This window comes from Cannabis sativa, chromosome X, assembly GCF_029168945.1.
Source record: "Cannabis sativa cultivar Pink pepper isolate KNU-18-1 chromosome X, ASM2916894v1, whole genome shotgun sequence".
In the NCBI taxonomy this organism is placed as follows: Eukaryota; Viridiplantae; Streptophyta; class Magnoliopsida; order Rosales; family Cannabaceae; genus Cannabis; species Cannabis sativa.
This window is the reverse complement of record NC_083610.1, coordinates 23394648-23411233: the sequence shown is the minus strand read 5'-3', so window position 1 is coordinate 23411233 and position 16586 is coordinate 23394648. Positions and strand designations below refer to the sequence as shown.

General features: G+C 33.3%; 2 protein-coding genes across 2 annotated transcripts; both read right to left on the bottom strand.

Annotated features, from left to right (window-relative positions):
* Window positions 1–2913: 2913 nt before the first annotated feature.
* LOC133032686 (uncharacterized) lies at window positions 2914–3622 on the bottom strand. Its single transcript, XM_061106825.1, has 2 exons — window positions 3257–3622; window positions 2914–3174 (listed from the first exon to the last, which is right to left on the bottom strand). Exons 1-2 carry the CDS (start codon window positions 3605–3607, stop codon window positions 2989–2991), a joined length of 537 nt encoding a protein of 178 aa, XP_060962808.1. The 5' UTR covers window positions 3608–3622; the 3' UTR covers window positions 2914–2988.
* Window positions 3623–3696: 74 nt separating this feature from the next.
* LOC133032102 (uncharacterized) lies at window positions 3697–5277 on the bottom strand. The gene is made up of 4 exons (XM_061105939.1): window positions 4791–5277; window positions 4083–4655; window positions 3914–3998; window positions 3697–3798 (listed from the first exon to the last, which is right to left on the bottom strand). The coding sequence occupies exons 2-4, from the start codon at window positions 4517–4519 to the stop codon at window positions 3697–3699; spliced, it is 624 nt and encodes a 207-aa protein (XP_060961922.1). The 5' UTR covers window positions 4520–4655; window positions 4791–5277.
* Between the last annotated feature and the right edge of the window lie 11309 nt (window positions 5278–16586).

Below are 16586 nucleotides of genomic sequence, written 5' to 3'. Positions count from 1 at the left end.
TACAACTCGAGGTCGAACTGGATTCGGTGAGTTCGTTGGGAGAGTAGTGACTCCGGTACCCCACAGCTAACTTCACTACATACTGTGTGTCACCGGGCCCAACACTAGGTCGAACTGGGTTCAGTGAGTTTGTTTGGAGAGTAGGGACTCCGGTATCGTCAAGATTTATAATAATTAGCATACATGTTGTCATATGATTAAAAGAAATAAACATACAAATTGCAAACTCAATTAATAGAGAAAAAGTATTGCATAGTCTGTTTATTAATTTTGGCCAACATGTGTATTTGGACATAACATAAAATATAAGAAAGTTCATACAATTCCATTAAACCAAACTAAACCGGCTGTATGTGTGGTTTATTCATGTTGGGAGAAATATTTATGTGTTGTACTTTTAACTGTTCATAGAGTTGACATAAAATATTATTTTAATTTGATAGGACTGCTTGTGATTGACACTACTTTTTTGTATATAATTATAGTGGACCAAAGACTTTGAAGCAAAAAATTTAAGGGCAGCACGAAATATGCTCCCCAATTTTAATATACTTTCTAACGTTTTCAAAGAAATTCGGTTTCCCCCCTAAATTTATTTCCACAAGCCTATTTCCACCATAAGGTCGAGGGAAAAACTCCTTTTCAAGCCTCACTAACACCCTAATTTGGTTTGTTAAAAAAAAACATGGTGGCTGGTTCTGGAGAGGACCCCTACGGGTTCGAGAGGGATTTCCCTTCATGGAAAAATTCACTTAGGGGACACCCCCATTGCTATTGTGGTGATCTAGCTTATGTTTGGACTTCTAGTAGTAGAGCAAATCCTGGTCGTCGCTTCTTTGGATGTCCGCACTATGTAAGACTTCGAACGCCTTAATAATATTTTAAACTAGGCTTTGTAAATATGGTAATGTACTTATTTTCAATTCAGGAGAACAACGAAAGTCGAGGATGTGATTACTTTTGTTGGATCGATCAAGCTCATCCTAAAAAACCTGCAGACACTACTCTCGGATTGCGAAACCAAATAAGGAGTTTGGAGAAAGAGAAGATGCACCATGAAAACATTATTAAAAAATTATATTTCATTATATTTATTTGCCTTTTCATCATTTGCCAACTTTTATTTCGTTAGAGATATTGTATGTGGTATGATGTTTATTTTATGTTTTTTAAGTATATTGTCAAAGGAAAGGTAGGCATTTAAGTTGGTTCTATTAAAAATTTCTTAATTACTATTTGGTCATTGATTGTGAATGTCAATATGTGCGTAGTACACTAATTAATCTAGTGTGAAATACTAGGATTTAAAGATAAATATCGGTAATTTTCACAATATAATCCAAAAACTGTCATAGTAACTTAGTCAATATTGTTGTGTTTCACTATATTGCATTTTAAAAATACTTCAACTTTTTTTTCAAAGTTTTAAATTACATGATTTACTTACCTATGAGTTTAATGTTTAATAGATTGGTACCATTTTCAAACGTTGATGTTCAATACACTGTATTTTTGGAAAACAGTAACCTTTCTTTATTTTGATAGCTTTTAATTACCTTATTTAGAAATGGTGAAATTGTGTGAACGCCAGAGTTATTACGTCTCATTATTGTACTGTACTTTAACTATGAGTTTAATGTTTAATAGATTGGTACCATTGTTTATAATTTTTAATATGTTGGAGGTATCCATATAATTGTTGTAAACCTTGATGTTCAATACACTGCATTTTTTAAAAACAGTAACCTTTTTTTTTTTTTGGTAGCCTTTAATTACATTATTTACAAGTGGTAAAATTATTACAAAGGAAATTGTGTGAAGGCCAGAGTTATTATTTCTCATTATTGTACTGTACTTACTCTTTTTGATCCAAATTTATGTCCAAGGCCAGAATTAATGCCTTCATCTCTATAATGGGAAAGTACATAAGTGTAGGTATTTTTATTATTTTGGCTATGGACATAATTGGACTAAAATGGATAGTGTGAAAGAGAAGGTAAAATTGCTCAATTTCATTTTCAAAATAATGTACTTCACTTATTGTTATGGTAAAAAAATATCCAAAACCTAATAGTACTGGCAAAATATAACAACAGTAATAATATTCACAATAATAATTGGAAAGTACATAAGTATAGGTATTTTTATTATTTTGGCTATGGACATCATTGGACTAAAACAGATAGTGTGAAAAAGAATGTAAAATTGGTTAATTTCATTTTCAGAATAATGTACTTCACATATTGTTATGGTAAAAAAAATTTAAAAACCTAATAGTAATGACAAAATATAACAACAGTAATAATATTCACAATAATAATCACCATATAGTAATAATAATTTGTTCCACCAAATTCCAAAAACTACCACAAGTCTTACCCTATAGTAAATTATAAAATCACCAACATTAGTGCAATTCCAAATCACCTAACAGTAGTATGATGCAAATATATAACATGACTCACTAAATATAATTTATGACCTAAAACCTAACTTTTGTAACAATTGTACTGAATATACTAAATATATAAATAACGTAACCATTGTACTGAATATACTACTTGTTACTTATGGCAAGCCTTTTAGAATGACGGGTTTTCGGGGACTTGCTCTTGCCAGTCCACATGTTGTCGGACCTGGCCTTCGCTGTGCTGAATCGGGGGTCTCGAGGAGACCTTGATGGACTACGGAATGGTAAAGGTGTAGATGTTGATGGAAGAACTTTGGTTTTGCCCAATCCAAATTGCTTCTTAACTCCCTCCATCACAGCATGTTTAGCCTTGTTACTCTCGTGGGTGACAATTTTCCCAACACAATCCAGTCTGGCTTCAATAGGATCAAACTGCATTGTACATTAGGAAACCAATTCAATAATACACATGACAACCAAATCCATAGAAACAAATCCATCAAAAAATAGATTGACACCTCAATTTCGTTATAAACAGTTAGTTAACTGGATGAAAACTTAAACTAAAGAAATCAACATTACATTACCTCTTCCATTATTTCATTTTCCTCGAATAGTGATTCCATGTACTTCATTACAAACAGTCCACAATCGTGGCCATTTTGTTGTTGTGGGTAGTCCTTGCTTGAAGAAATAATTACAAATTCGCTGAAATTCAGGTCTCCTGGCTTGACAGGGGCAAACAATTGGTCCAAAGTCTGGAGCTACAAAAAAATTAAAACAATCACAGTTGAGATTATTGCAATTACAATAATAAAACAGCAAACCATGTACACACGTGCATACCATCTCTACGCAGGTGCTCCGACGTGACCTCTTATGCATTGCAGAAGACAACGAGTCCCTAATTTCCACTGTTGTATTATCCATGCTCACATTCCCTGCAAACCAGTGCGGAGCACTCTCAGTATCCAGTAGGGGTACCACCATCTGCGACAAAGTAAAACAAACAACGTCATCGGAAAATTGAACTACACACATTTGATTCAACACAAAAGTTTCAAGAAAATGCAAATTACAGTGTGACATAAACTCAAATCTACATCGTAATAAAGAGTGGACCACTCTTGCTGCTTCGCCATCCTCTCCACAATCATCGCTCTTCCAAGTAACTTGCTCTGCACAATAAGCACACATAATAGATTACATTTTAAATAAAAATATAGATTTAACAAAGTTTACAACACAAATACAAAAGATTCATGTCCCCTTTTAAATATCAAATTTCATACTGAAATTCTGGTGGGCATAAACCAAGTTCTCTTTCTTCCAATGCCGTTGCGCTTCTTCTCTCGAAAATTCATGATTTGAGCAAAGCAATCAATGACCTGACATTTACACAAACAATATATGTTATGTTGTCATTCATACAATTTGTAAATGGCATTAACTAAAATAATGAACTACAAATTTCAAAGCAACCAAATGGGAACTTATACGTACACTGTTTGATATATCGGTCTCCGGTTTCATGCATTTGATAAACCTCCGCTCGACCTCAACCTTCCCAAAATGGGCTAACACTTCACTGAAATACAAAACAAATATTAAACAACGAAACGAATGTACTAATATCAACTACGTACACAGTAATCATGAAACATGAGATTACCTCGGATCATTGGCGCTAGAGAAAATGTAACGGAACAACTCGTACTGTTGATTTGAGTAACCCTTGTTCACAGTGAACGGACCAATCATCTTCCCTCCAGATTCTTTGAATCTTTCGAACGCAGCATCATCAAAATCATCCTTCATGGTCTGCTCAACTTCCTCTTTTACAATAGCGGGGAGACCTTCTCCCCAAAAGTTCATAACCTCAAACGAATCATCAGAAACAACCACCTTAGTTGGAACAACGACCTTGTCTTCTGATATATTAAGTGAAGGGACACTCTCTACATCATCAACATCCTCTTCCAATTTATCCTTCGTCCCTTCACCATCCTTTTCCTCGACACCCACGTCATCCTTCTTCTCGGTCTCCCCGTTGAACGAAAGCGAGCGCTGAACTTTGCTCGTCTCAGGTATCTCCAACACTTCATTCATAGTCCCCTTCCAAGGTAAGTGGAGAGTACCTTCAGTAACAGCTCTTTTGCGCTGTTCACCTTCAAATCAAGCCGGAAGACCTCATCTTTCAACTCACACACAGCTTTGTATATTGCGTCATTTGTGGGTTGCCCAACTGCAGCGGATTCAAAACTTGGTAGTAACACATATGTGTTAGTCAATTTCACGTGCTTAGTACACCAAAAAAACTAGTTAGCATATCTCCCAAATAAAATTCTAACGCATCAGAAAATTGAAGTACTAAATGTACCTTTCCACTTGTGTGACCACCGTGGTCTCGAATCCACTTGTACACTGACTTGCACTGTTTTGTGGTCCAAAAGTCAATTAGAACCATAGTGCGGTCCACGTGACTAGCAGTCCAGTCAACGTGCGTCAAATATACAAGCTGCCACCAAACAAAAGTCCATACATATATTACCACAGCAGTACACGAGAGAATAAAATTACTACCATCACAATAATTCGAAAACTTACCTGTAAAAATATCGTGCAACCGGAGACATTTTTGGTGTTCTTCGTCTTGTACCGGTGTAGAGAGCTCATTAGATATCGAAACCCGGCAGTCACCCAATTCTTCTTCTTAATTTGTGTCAACTAAAGAATGCATGTAGCTAGTGCTGATCTCGGTACCATTCTTCGGCAGCAACACAGTTCCAATACAGACAAGGAGAAACTTAATGAGAAACAGGTAGTCACTGTCGCTGGTTTCCTTGAGCTCATTCTCCAACAAAGTTAGGGAATACCTATAGTCCTTGGCCTTAAAGAGGAGGTCAAACTCAACCAGGTCACGCTCACTTTCGGTTGCCATGGGTTCTCTGCCATCCCGGATTCCCATGACATCCTCAAATAGCTTGGAGGATAGTTGGATCGTTCTTCCAAATATCTGCAGCCGAGAAGTGGTTGGATCCACGTGATCGATCAGCCAACTAACTATCTTAGCGTCTATGTACGGGGCATCCTCCCTTAAAAATGTTGAGAAATCGACATTTCTCACCATTTCTTTTTGAGCCTCGTTGAGCAGTGGGACTATTCTCCCCAAACGCTCGAAGGAGCAACGGCCAGAAACTTGAACGTCCCCCACATCTTCGTTGTTGTCAATCCCTGGCTTAGCAGATAATGTCTCCTTCACCTTCTTCCCTTTCCCTCTACCACCAACCTTGGAGGGGGAAGCCTCGACTTCGTATGAAGCCCAATTGTCAATCTCTTCCTCGCTAAGAAGCTTGAATTGCTCCGTAAAACTACGAAGCACCTGCAATATTAAGACTCTCGATTATTAAGTAAAGTACGCTAAATAAAAGATAAAAAATAAAAGATCCATAACACAGTCCAAGTCACTCACATCTGCTTTAGATTTTTCTTTGTGTGCATCAGCATAAGCATAGAAATTGGCTTGGTTGCATCAATTAAATAAAGGAATGGAATTACAAATATTATTTTCAAAACCAAAAAATATTACCACTAAAATAACTGCCACAAATAACTCACTAGTACTTCGCCCAGGCTTCCTTCGGGTCCTTCTTCTTTATCTCTGCTGCATCCTTTTTGTTTGCAGCAGCCCCCCTCTTCCGTTTATATACCATTTTATAAACCTATTACACAAGACAAAATAACTTAAAGTAACAAACATTCAAAACACTAAAATGTTGGAAGAAAAAGACTTTGAATAATTCATGCAATTGTCTAACATTTTAGTGTATTCATGACATCCCGACACTTAATTTCCTATATGTGTACAATAACAGGTAAGCATCTCTTCCTATATAACATAATTTCATTATATGTATTATATGGAAATTGTTAAGTACAATGTACCAATATGCCTAAATAATGGATTCTGTAAATTGTTAGTTTTGTTATAATTATAATTTCCCAAAAGGAAAATTGAAATAAGATTAAAATGCAATTAAAAGCAATGTCAATTTCCCAAAATCGAGTGGGCTGTACCAAACCAAGAACTCCGGTTACTGATTGGAACAAAAAAACCGCCAACTACAGCAGTTCACAAAAAATTAATAAAATAAATAAGTAATAATAACAATAAAAATCACTCATCTTGTTGCAAAATAGTCTCCCTTTGCTTCCAAGTTATCATATTTTCCTAAGATAATTTACTATTACAATATCATCACAGCAAAGTCAGTTATACAGTATTCACTTTTAACATACAATGATGCCAACATATGTAATATAAAATATAGAAAAAATTATATTAAGATTTTATTGTAGTATAAAGGTTCAAGGGTAAATAGGCATCTCAGTGTAGATGCAGAAGGAACATGAAAATATACACTGAGAAGAATAAATAATAAGGATCTACCACAATTTTTTAAACTTATTTTCTATCCCTTCCACATTTTTTCCCTATACCTAACATAGTCAAAATGTCCATAATTCTTCAAAGGAGAATGCAACTAATGTTTTACTTGCAAACTAGAGTACTTACTAATGTCTTATTACACTTCCTCAAGTATGAACATTAAGCTTTGATGGGATTGCAAAATGGGACTTCTAAACCTTGTCCACTTGTATATTACTTTACAAAATAGCTTTCTTTTGATAATATTTTATAAGATGAATTCTATCTGGATGAGTGAAAAAATTTCGAAAGGGTTTTAATTTCATAAGGTCTCAAAAATATACGAAAATTTTATTTTCTGTAGTACAAATATCTTTACAAAATTTTAAACATATTTTTTTTTTTAATTATTCTTATCCGAATTTTTAATAGTACTCCTAATTTATCTGTGTTAAGTTTTTAATTCAATACACAACTTGTTTGGTTTGATAATATCTCCTATTTCTATTAGGATATTTAAATTGTATGACATTATGCTCATTACCAATGAGTATAGTGCCTCTGAAATTGGTACCATACTTACAAATACTTGATGTTTTAATATTTTATCCCAAAAACAAGAAAGAAAGCCAAATCAGTTACCTAATGATAAGATCACTAAAATAATATCCAACCTAATATTATAGAACTCGTGAATTATATTTTTGTCATGTTGCTCAAAAATATATGATACATTTATATCTTTAGTCTTCACCGTACACATAACTGAAGAAGATAACATCTTTTTCTCTAATACCTATACATAAGGCCATAATAATAATAACAATACAACTATTTTTATTTTATTGGGTTCAGATTTTTAAATTGAAATGAGTTTTGTCATATTACTCAAAAAATCTCCATTTATCCAATCTTCAAATATTCAAAATCCAAACAAGTCAACTAACACATTTCACAAATACCGAAATCAAAATACCTAAATCAAAACCCCTAAATTACAGTACATTCCACACTAAATCAAAATACTGAATCATATATTCATAAAAAACTAAAACGAAAAACTCAAAACAATTTACAGTACATTAATTCCACACTAACAACCCAGCACATGCACGCGGGGAGACAGAGAGAAAGAAATGCAAACTCCATTCAACACAAAACCAGAGAGAAAGAGATAGAGAGAGACAGAGAAAGAAATACCTCCACACAGAAATGCACAATCCTTTCAACACCTCACCCTCCACACCTGAGACAAAATGGAAGATATTAAGTACACGAAAATGCAAAAACACCACGTTCGCTTGAAAAATGTATTTTTTTTTTCTGTGAAAAGTATGTAAAGTAGAACGGACAAAGTGTAAAACCCACCGTCGACACTCCCTGTAACAACTCCAACAATGGCAGACTTCGAGTAATGTACACCACAGTGAACAAAATGTACAGTATGGGTTTCACCACCTCAAACGAAAATGGAAAATGGAAAATGAAAAAGAAAATGGAAATGAAAGAACTTCGCTTTTGCCCTAGCAGAGACGAAAATGGAAATGAAAGAACTTTGCAAAATAAAAAACAAAATAAAAATAACAATGAAATGGTATAGTGGAGAGGAACGACGGTTGATAGGTTGATAGGACTTGATTGATGGATGTTACGGTTCACTTTTCCATTTTTTAATAAATTTAAATTTCAAAAAAGTAACCGGTACCCATTTATTTAACCCTACATACCCCTACATCAACCCCTACATCAACCCCAGCCTTTGGATTAAAGTAACTGCCCATCCGACGGTTACAGTACATCACAGATTGCAATCCGTGTCCGTACAATAACGGGACAAAATCCGGTCCCTAAAAATATATAGTAGAAAAATAGAGAGTTTGAGAAGAATAGACAGTGATGAATAGAGATGATAGTAACTCTGTTTATATTTGTTTAGTATTAAGATAAGTATAAAATTGAAATATAAAATTATTATGTTACTAATTATAAAATGTATCTTTATTTTCTTTAAGGGATATATGTAAATTGATTGATATATATATTTTTTTTTATTTTATCTCTCATCTTCTCACTTTTATTAAATTATATTTATTTAGTTAATAATATTTTTAAAAATATATATGATATGAGATTTATGCACTATTAATTCTTAAATTTTTCTTTTTTTTTTAAAAAAAAAAAATACCTTTGTGGAAATAATTTTTTTTTATATATATATTATATATATATATAATATTTCTAATATTGTTTTAATTGTTATATGAAAAAGAATTAGAATATAATAGCATCAGTACCTTTGTCTTTTTTTTCTTTTATATTTATGTTTCAATTAAGCTGAATATTAATTATTACAAAAAAGTAATAATATTTGTGATTAACATATATATTTTTAATTCCAATGAATATTTTCTTTGAATCATATGAGATTGGCAATTTGTTAGTGGAATTCTAAAGTCAAGTAAGATTAAAGAGATAAAAAAACTTTGTAAGAAAAAAAACAACATAGATAAGTATAAAAGGTTATGAATCTAAATGGCATTGATATAAGAGAGAAAAATTATTTAAATGAGTAATTACCAAATTATGAATTTTATTGGAGATGATGTTACTTAATTTTAGATAAGTATATTTGAAGTTTTTTTTTAGTGAAGATAATGCATGAAAATGTTTCATACTCATTTATGTATATTGTATTAGTTTAGAGAATAAAAATACCAAAAATTAGCGCAAATATTTACAAAAAAAATATATATGATCAGTCTTTTGAAATTTACTCCCACATTAAAATTGACCAAATATAACTCATTATGTAAAAAGTTATAAATCTTAATGGTATTGATATAAAAGGTAAAATGATTCAAATGAGTTACAAAATTATAAAATTTGTTGAAGATGATGTTTCTTAATGTATAATAAGTAATTTGAAGTTTTTTAGAGTGATAGATAATTAATGCATGAAATTCTCAACATAAATAATTCATACTCATTTGTGTATGTCGTATTAGTATCAAAAATAAAAATACTAAAATTTAGTGAAGTATTTATAAAAAAATATATATAATATATTTTTTGGAATCTTATTCCATTTTAAAATTGGAAAATTATTAATTATTATTGTAAAGTCCTTTTTTGGCAAGTTAGTTGACAAAATAATTTTTCTTTTATGGTAAGATTCTTGTGCATTCATAACCGATTTCTTACCTTATTTATTCAGTTTATAGTTGCTCTTTTCCTTGTTAGGAAAGTTGCACTTTTCAGCTGAACTTTCCTTTGTTTAGAAACTTCTTAAAAGAGAAGCAATTCTCTTTTGGAAAGTTGTCTTTTTTAGGGAAACATTGATTATTACATTTTCCTTATTGATTTCGATTGTATCTTGATACAATCAGAATATCTAATATGTTTTTGGCAAGAATCAAGCATTGATAGAGGATCGGACCCGATCATAGCAAGTTTCCCGTTTCTGGTCTGATCTGCTGCGTCAGCATCCGAATCTGATACTACAGATTGTATTTTCTTAGGAAAGTTTTTGTACAGCTGTAGATTCGATCTTGTGGCTGTCTCTAAGGTTTCTATGTTCTATAAATAGAGCCTAGAGAGCAGCCATTCGAATCAGCTCTTCCATTATTCATTTTTTGCATTTATCTTTTAAAGAGAAGTGTGTTTCTTTGTTTTGTGAGAGCCTAGTTGTTCATCTAGGTTCTAGTTGTTTATTTCTGTTCTTACTCTGTCCTAGAGGTTGTGAAGAACTACTTGACTGAACAAGAGATTGGTCTTCGGGAGAAGACTTGATAAAGTCTTACTTCGGGAGGAAGTAAGCACTTGGTCTTTGGGAGAAGACTTGTTGAAGCCTTACTTCGGGAGGAAGTAAGCACTCACACTTCAAAGACGAAGGGAGTTCGGGCTTGAAGGTGTTTTAAGAAGTCAGATTCATAAAGTGGATTACAAAGGATTGCGACAATACTTTAGAGGGAGTCTAAACTTGTTTAAGTCAATTGTCTTTGTAATTTTGATACTTTATTAATTGATTTCATTCTCTGGGTGTGGCCCCGTGGACTAGTAGTGTTCGGGAGAACACTAATACCACGTATAAATCTCTTGTGTCAAGTTATTTATTTTTCTGCAAATATTTTATATTCTGCCTGTTTTGTTTTGTTACTGCAAAACTGGAATCTGCAATAATAGAATTACATTCTGCTTTTGCAGACGCATACAGTTTTATATTTTCGTATATATAATTGACATTTGCAAAAACACAATTTTTCATTTGGTATCAGAGCGGGACACTAAACTCTTAGTGTGGTCCTATAACGTTTTTGTGTTAAAATGTCATTTTTTACAGAAGGAAGTTCTATTTCTAGACCACCGTTGCTTAATGATTCTAACTATCCTTATTGGAAAGTTAGAATGAGGGCCTTCATTAAATCTCAAGATGAGAAAGCTTGGAGGATGGTTCTATCAGGTTGGCCTCTTATAGTTGAGACAGATTCTTCAGGTAATACTACTATAAAATCTGAACTGGAATGGTCTATTGAAGATGATAAACTTTCTGCCTACAATAGCAAAGCTTTGCATGTTATATTTAATGGTGTAGGTGAAGGTTATATCAAACTTATATCATCTTGTGTTTCTGCCAAGGAAGCTTGGGAGATCCTTCAAACTCAGTTTGAGGGAACTTCTGATGTTAAGCGTTCTAGATTTATTATGCTTCAAACTAAATTTGATGAGCTTAGAATGTCAGATAATGAAACCTTAACTGAATTCTATGAAAAATTATCTGATATTGCTAATGAATATTTTGCTCTTGGTGAAAAACTTGATGATTCTGTTCTTGTGAGAAAAATTGTTAGAGTTCTTCCAGAGAGGTTCGATACTAAGCTGTTGGCAATGGAGGAAGCTAAGGATTTTAGCACAATGAAGGTAGAAGAATTAATGGGTTCCTTGCGTACTTTTGAACTAAATCAACAAATTAAATAAAAGGACAAACCCAAATCCATTGCTGATAAAGGTAAAAGTATCGCTTTGAAAGTTGCTGATAATGAAAATTCTGATAGTGAATGTGATGATGAGATTGCTTTCTTAACAAAGAATTTTCAGAAATATATGAAAAAGATGGGAAATAAAAAGAATATCTCGAAATTTTCAAAGGGTAATACTCTTATTAAACCATCTATTTCTAACAAAAAGGGAATTCAGTGCAGGGAATGTGAAGGTTTTTGGCATATTCAATCTGAGTGTGCAAACACTTTAAAAAAGAATAAGAAAAGTTTTAACGTCACTTGGAGTGATGATGAAACCGAGAGTGATGAAGATAATTCTGAGAATGTTTCCCTAACTTCTGTTATGACTAATGTGTTGTGTGATTCATACGTGAAAGCTAGATTGGTATGTTGGAATAATACCAATAAACAAGAGGAATCAGATTCAGATGAGTCTAAGATCTGTGAAGAGTCTCTTGCTGGATCATACAAAGTCATGTATGAAAAATGGATTCAGGTTACTTCTGAAAATAGAGAGTTGAATAAATTGGATAAAAAATTGTCTCATCAAATTGAAATGTGTGATCTAAAAATAAAAGAGTATGAGACAGATTTTTGTGCTAAAGATGAAAAAATCACTCTCTTAAAGAAGGAACTTGAAAACTTTAAGGAAAATGTTCAAATGCTTAACCCTGGATCTTCTATTTTTGAAAAAGCTTAGAATGCAGGTCAAAGAAGTTTTGCTGGCATTGGATCAAATGGGATGGAAAGTTCTGGAATCACGAAGTTTGTAAAATCTAGTGTTGAATCTTCCTGAGGCTACAAATGTGAAGTCTGCGGCAACAGTTTCACAGCCTGTTGTAGCAGAAGTTGTTTCTGATGTCACAAAATCACCAGGATTTACGAAAAGAGTAAGATCTCAGGTAAAAGGATTTGTTCCCACCTGTCATTTTTGTGGTAGAAAAGGACATATGAGACCTAAATGTTTCACTTTGAAAAATTTGTTTAAAACAAATTATTTTGGTAATTTGGAAAAAAACTCAAAAGAAACATAGAGGTTTAAAACAAATATGGGTTAAGAAAAATTGTCTAGCTGGTTTTTCTAATAAAAGTGCTGCATCTCAAATGTGGTATTTCGACAGTGGTTGTTCTAGACATATGACAGATGACAAGAACTTTTTGTCTAACATTCGACCTATGCAAATGTGGAGAAGTCACTTTTGGTAATGGCTTAGCTGGAAAAGTCGTTGGTACGGGAACTCTAAATTTTGAAGGGTTACCTAGATTGAAAAATGTGATGTTAGTTGAAGGACTAAGGGCTAATTTACTTAGCATTAGTCAAATTTGTGACCAAGGGTATACTGTCTCATTTGACACTGATCATTGTTATGTACTTAATGATGATAATGAATGTATCTTGCAAGGATTTCGATCCAATGATAACTGTTATACCCTAACTCCTGTGTTTACTTGTCATTCAGCTATCAACAACACCATAGATTTGTGGCATGCCAAGCTTGGGCATATTAATTATAAAAACCTGAAAAAATTGTCAAATGCAGGTATTGTTCGAGGTCTACCCAAGCTTGGTAAAGAAAGTGTTGGTAAGTGTGAACCATGTCAACTTGGGAAGCAATTAAAAATCACTCACAAACCTGTGTCTAATATCAATACTTCAAAAGTATTGGAATTGCTTCACATGGATCTTATGGGTCCAATTCAAGTTGACAGTTTAAATGGTAAACGATATATCTTTGTTTGTGTTGATGATTTCTCTCGTTTCACTTGGGTAAATTTTTTAAGAGAAAAGTCTGACACTTTTGATGCCTTTAAAACTCTTTGTTTGAGATTAAGAGTTGAAAAAGGTTGTAATATTGGGAAAATTGTTCGAATTCGGAGTGATCATGGGAAGGAGTTTGAAAATTCTGTGTATGATGATTTTTGTAAATCTACAGGTATAACTCATGAATTTTCAGCTCCCAAAACTCCTCAACAAAATGGAGTTGTTGAGAGGAAGAATCGAACATTGCAGGAAATGGCAAGGGTGATGTTAAATAGCAAGAAGTTGACAAAGCGTTTATGGGCTGAAGCTATTAACACAGCTTGCTATATAATAAACAGAGTGTTTATTCGTCTAGGTACCTCAAAAACATCTTATGAAATCTGGAAAGGTAAACGCCCCAATGTAAGTCATTTTCATGTTTTTGGATGTGTGTGTTATGTTTATAGAGATCGTGAGCATATTGGTAAATTTGATGCTAAAAGTGATGTTGGTGTTTTTATTGGATATCCCTTAAACAGTAGAGCTTATCGTGTTTATAACATGAGAACTCAAACTGTTTTGGAATCAGCTAATGTGTTTGTTGATGATTTTAAAGATTTTTCAAAGTTTTCCACAGAAGCCAAGATAGATAGCCTTATGGATACTCCTCCAGAAGCAGCAAAAGTAGATCCTGATGTAGTAGACCCAACTCTGATGCTGCAAATGACGAATCTGCTGCTGCAACTGAGACTTGAGAACCAGAACCGTCTATCTTGACTCATCCAAACATCATCACTGATTCTATCCAGAAGGAACCAAGCACCAGAGTCAAATTGAATCATCCAAAAGATCTCATTCTTAGAAATCCTGAAGAAAGCATGGTAACTCGAAGAAGGTATGTTAATTTGATTAGCTTTCTTTGTTTGGTTTCTCAATATGAACCGAAAAATGTGAAGGAAGCCATGACTTTTGAAGAATGGCTTAATGCAATGCAAGAGGAACTCAACCAATTTATTCGCAACAAGGTTTGGATTTTGGTCCAAAGACCAAAAGGTATCAATATAATTGGAACAAAGTGGATCTTTAAAAATAAAAGTGATGAGTTCGGTACAATTGTGAGAAACAAGGCCAGATTGGTGGCATAAGGATACACACAGGTAGAAGGTATTGATTTTGATGAAACTTTTGCCCCTGTTGCAAGATTAGAATCAATTCGTTTACTTTTGTGTATTGCTTGTATTTTGGATATTAAATTGTTTCAAATGGATGTAAAATCTACCTTTCTCAATGGTATTTTGAGTGAGGAAGTTTATGTTGAGCAACCAAAAAGATTCGAAGATCCTCAATTTCCAGACCATGTGTATAAGCTTGAAAAAGCTTTGTATGGTCTGAAACAAGCTCCTTGAGCTTGGTATGAAAGGTTAACTCAATTTTTACTTTCTCATGATTATCAAAGAGGTAGTGTGGATAAAACTCTTTTCATCAAGCATATAAAATCTGATTTTATCATTGCTCAAATTTATGTTGATGATATAATTTTTGGTTCTACATCTAACCATGAAGTGTAGGTTTTTGTTGATCAAATGAAAAATGAATTTGAAATGAGCATGGTTGGTGAGCTTACTTTCTTTTTGGGTCTACAAGTTAGACGAATGGAAGGAGGTACATTTGTATCTCAAAGTAAGTATGCTAAGAACCTTGTCAAGAAGTTTGGTCTTGAGTCGGCTAAGCAGGTAAGTACTCCAATGAGCACCACATTGAAATTGACAAAAGATGAGAATGGAGTAAAGGTAGACACTACACTTTATCGTAGCATGATTGGAAGTCTATTGTATTTAACTGCTAGTCGTCCAGATATTTGTTACAGTGTGGGTGTTTGTGCTAGATATCAAAGTAATCCTATGGAATCTCATGTATCTGCTGTAAAAAGGATTATTCGATATGTTAATAGTACTCTTGATTATGGAATTTGGTATTCTAAAGATACTAATTCTAACCTTGCATGCTTTAGTGATGCAGATTGGGCAGGAAATGTTGATGATCGAAAGAGCACAAGTGGAGGTTGTTTCTTTCTTGAAAATAATCTAGCATCTTGGCATAGCAAGAAACAAAATTCCATTTCTTTGTCCACAGCCGAAGCTGAGTACATAGCTGCTGGCAGTTGCTGTACTCAATTGTTATGGTTAAAACAAATGTTGATTGATTATGGATTTGAATTGGGTGTTTTAACTGTCTTTTGTGATAACACTAGTGCCATAAATATTTCCAAAAATCCTGTTCAACATTCTAGAACAAAGTACATTGACATTGATATAAGGCATCACTTTATCAGGGAACTTGTTGAAAATAAATATTTGCAATTAGAATATGTTGATACTGAAAAACAATTAGCTGATATTTTCACCAAGGCCCTAGACTCAAGTTGCTTTGACTCCCTCAGAAAGTCTTTGGGAGTTTGCATTGTCTAAATCTCTCTTGTTCATATTTTTGTCCAATATTGTTAAGTTTTTCTTTTCTAGCATTTAGTCTTCTTTCATTTTAATTTGACAAATCATGTTTATGCTTTTGGATTATAATTAGTTAGGATCTCATTCTTATCATACTTTGTGAGGTTGTGTTAAAAGGTTCATGTTACTTTTTATTTGTGACTGGGATTAAATAATGTTCTTATACAGAGTTGAGCTATTTTTGTTTCAGTCTTGTCAGGCCCCTTGCTGGAATAGAGCTACCCATACTGAGGTGTGAAACCCATCTTTTGAGTAAGCTGGAACATTGTAATTAGCAACTATGATGAGAATGCACTACCATAGAAAAGGGCTACCTTCAGTATGGTGTGATAGCATCCAGTTGCGGGATCAAATTGAAAAAGGCGAAAATGAAAAATCTTGCCAAAGGACAATGATCATATTTTCACTGCACACACTTATGTCTGACAAGTGTGTTCAAATGTGTAAGTCTCCTCTACTAAATTAAATTGAAAATCCTGGTTCACAATTTTTAGTAACATGC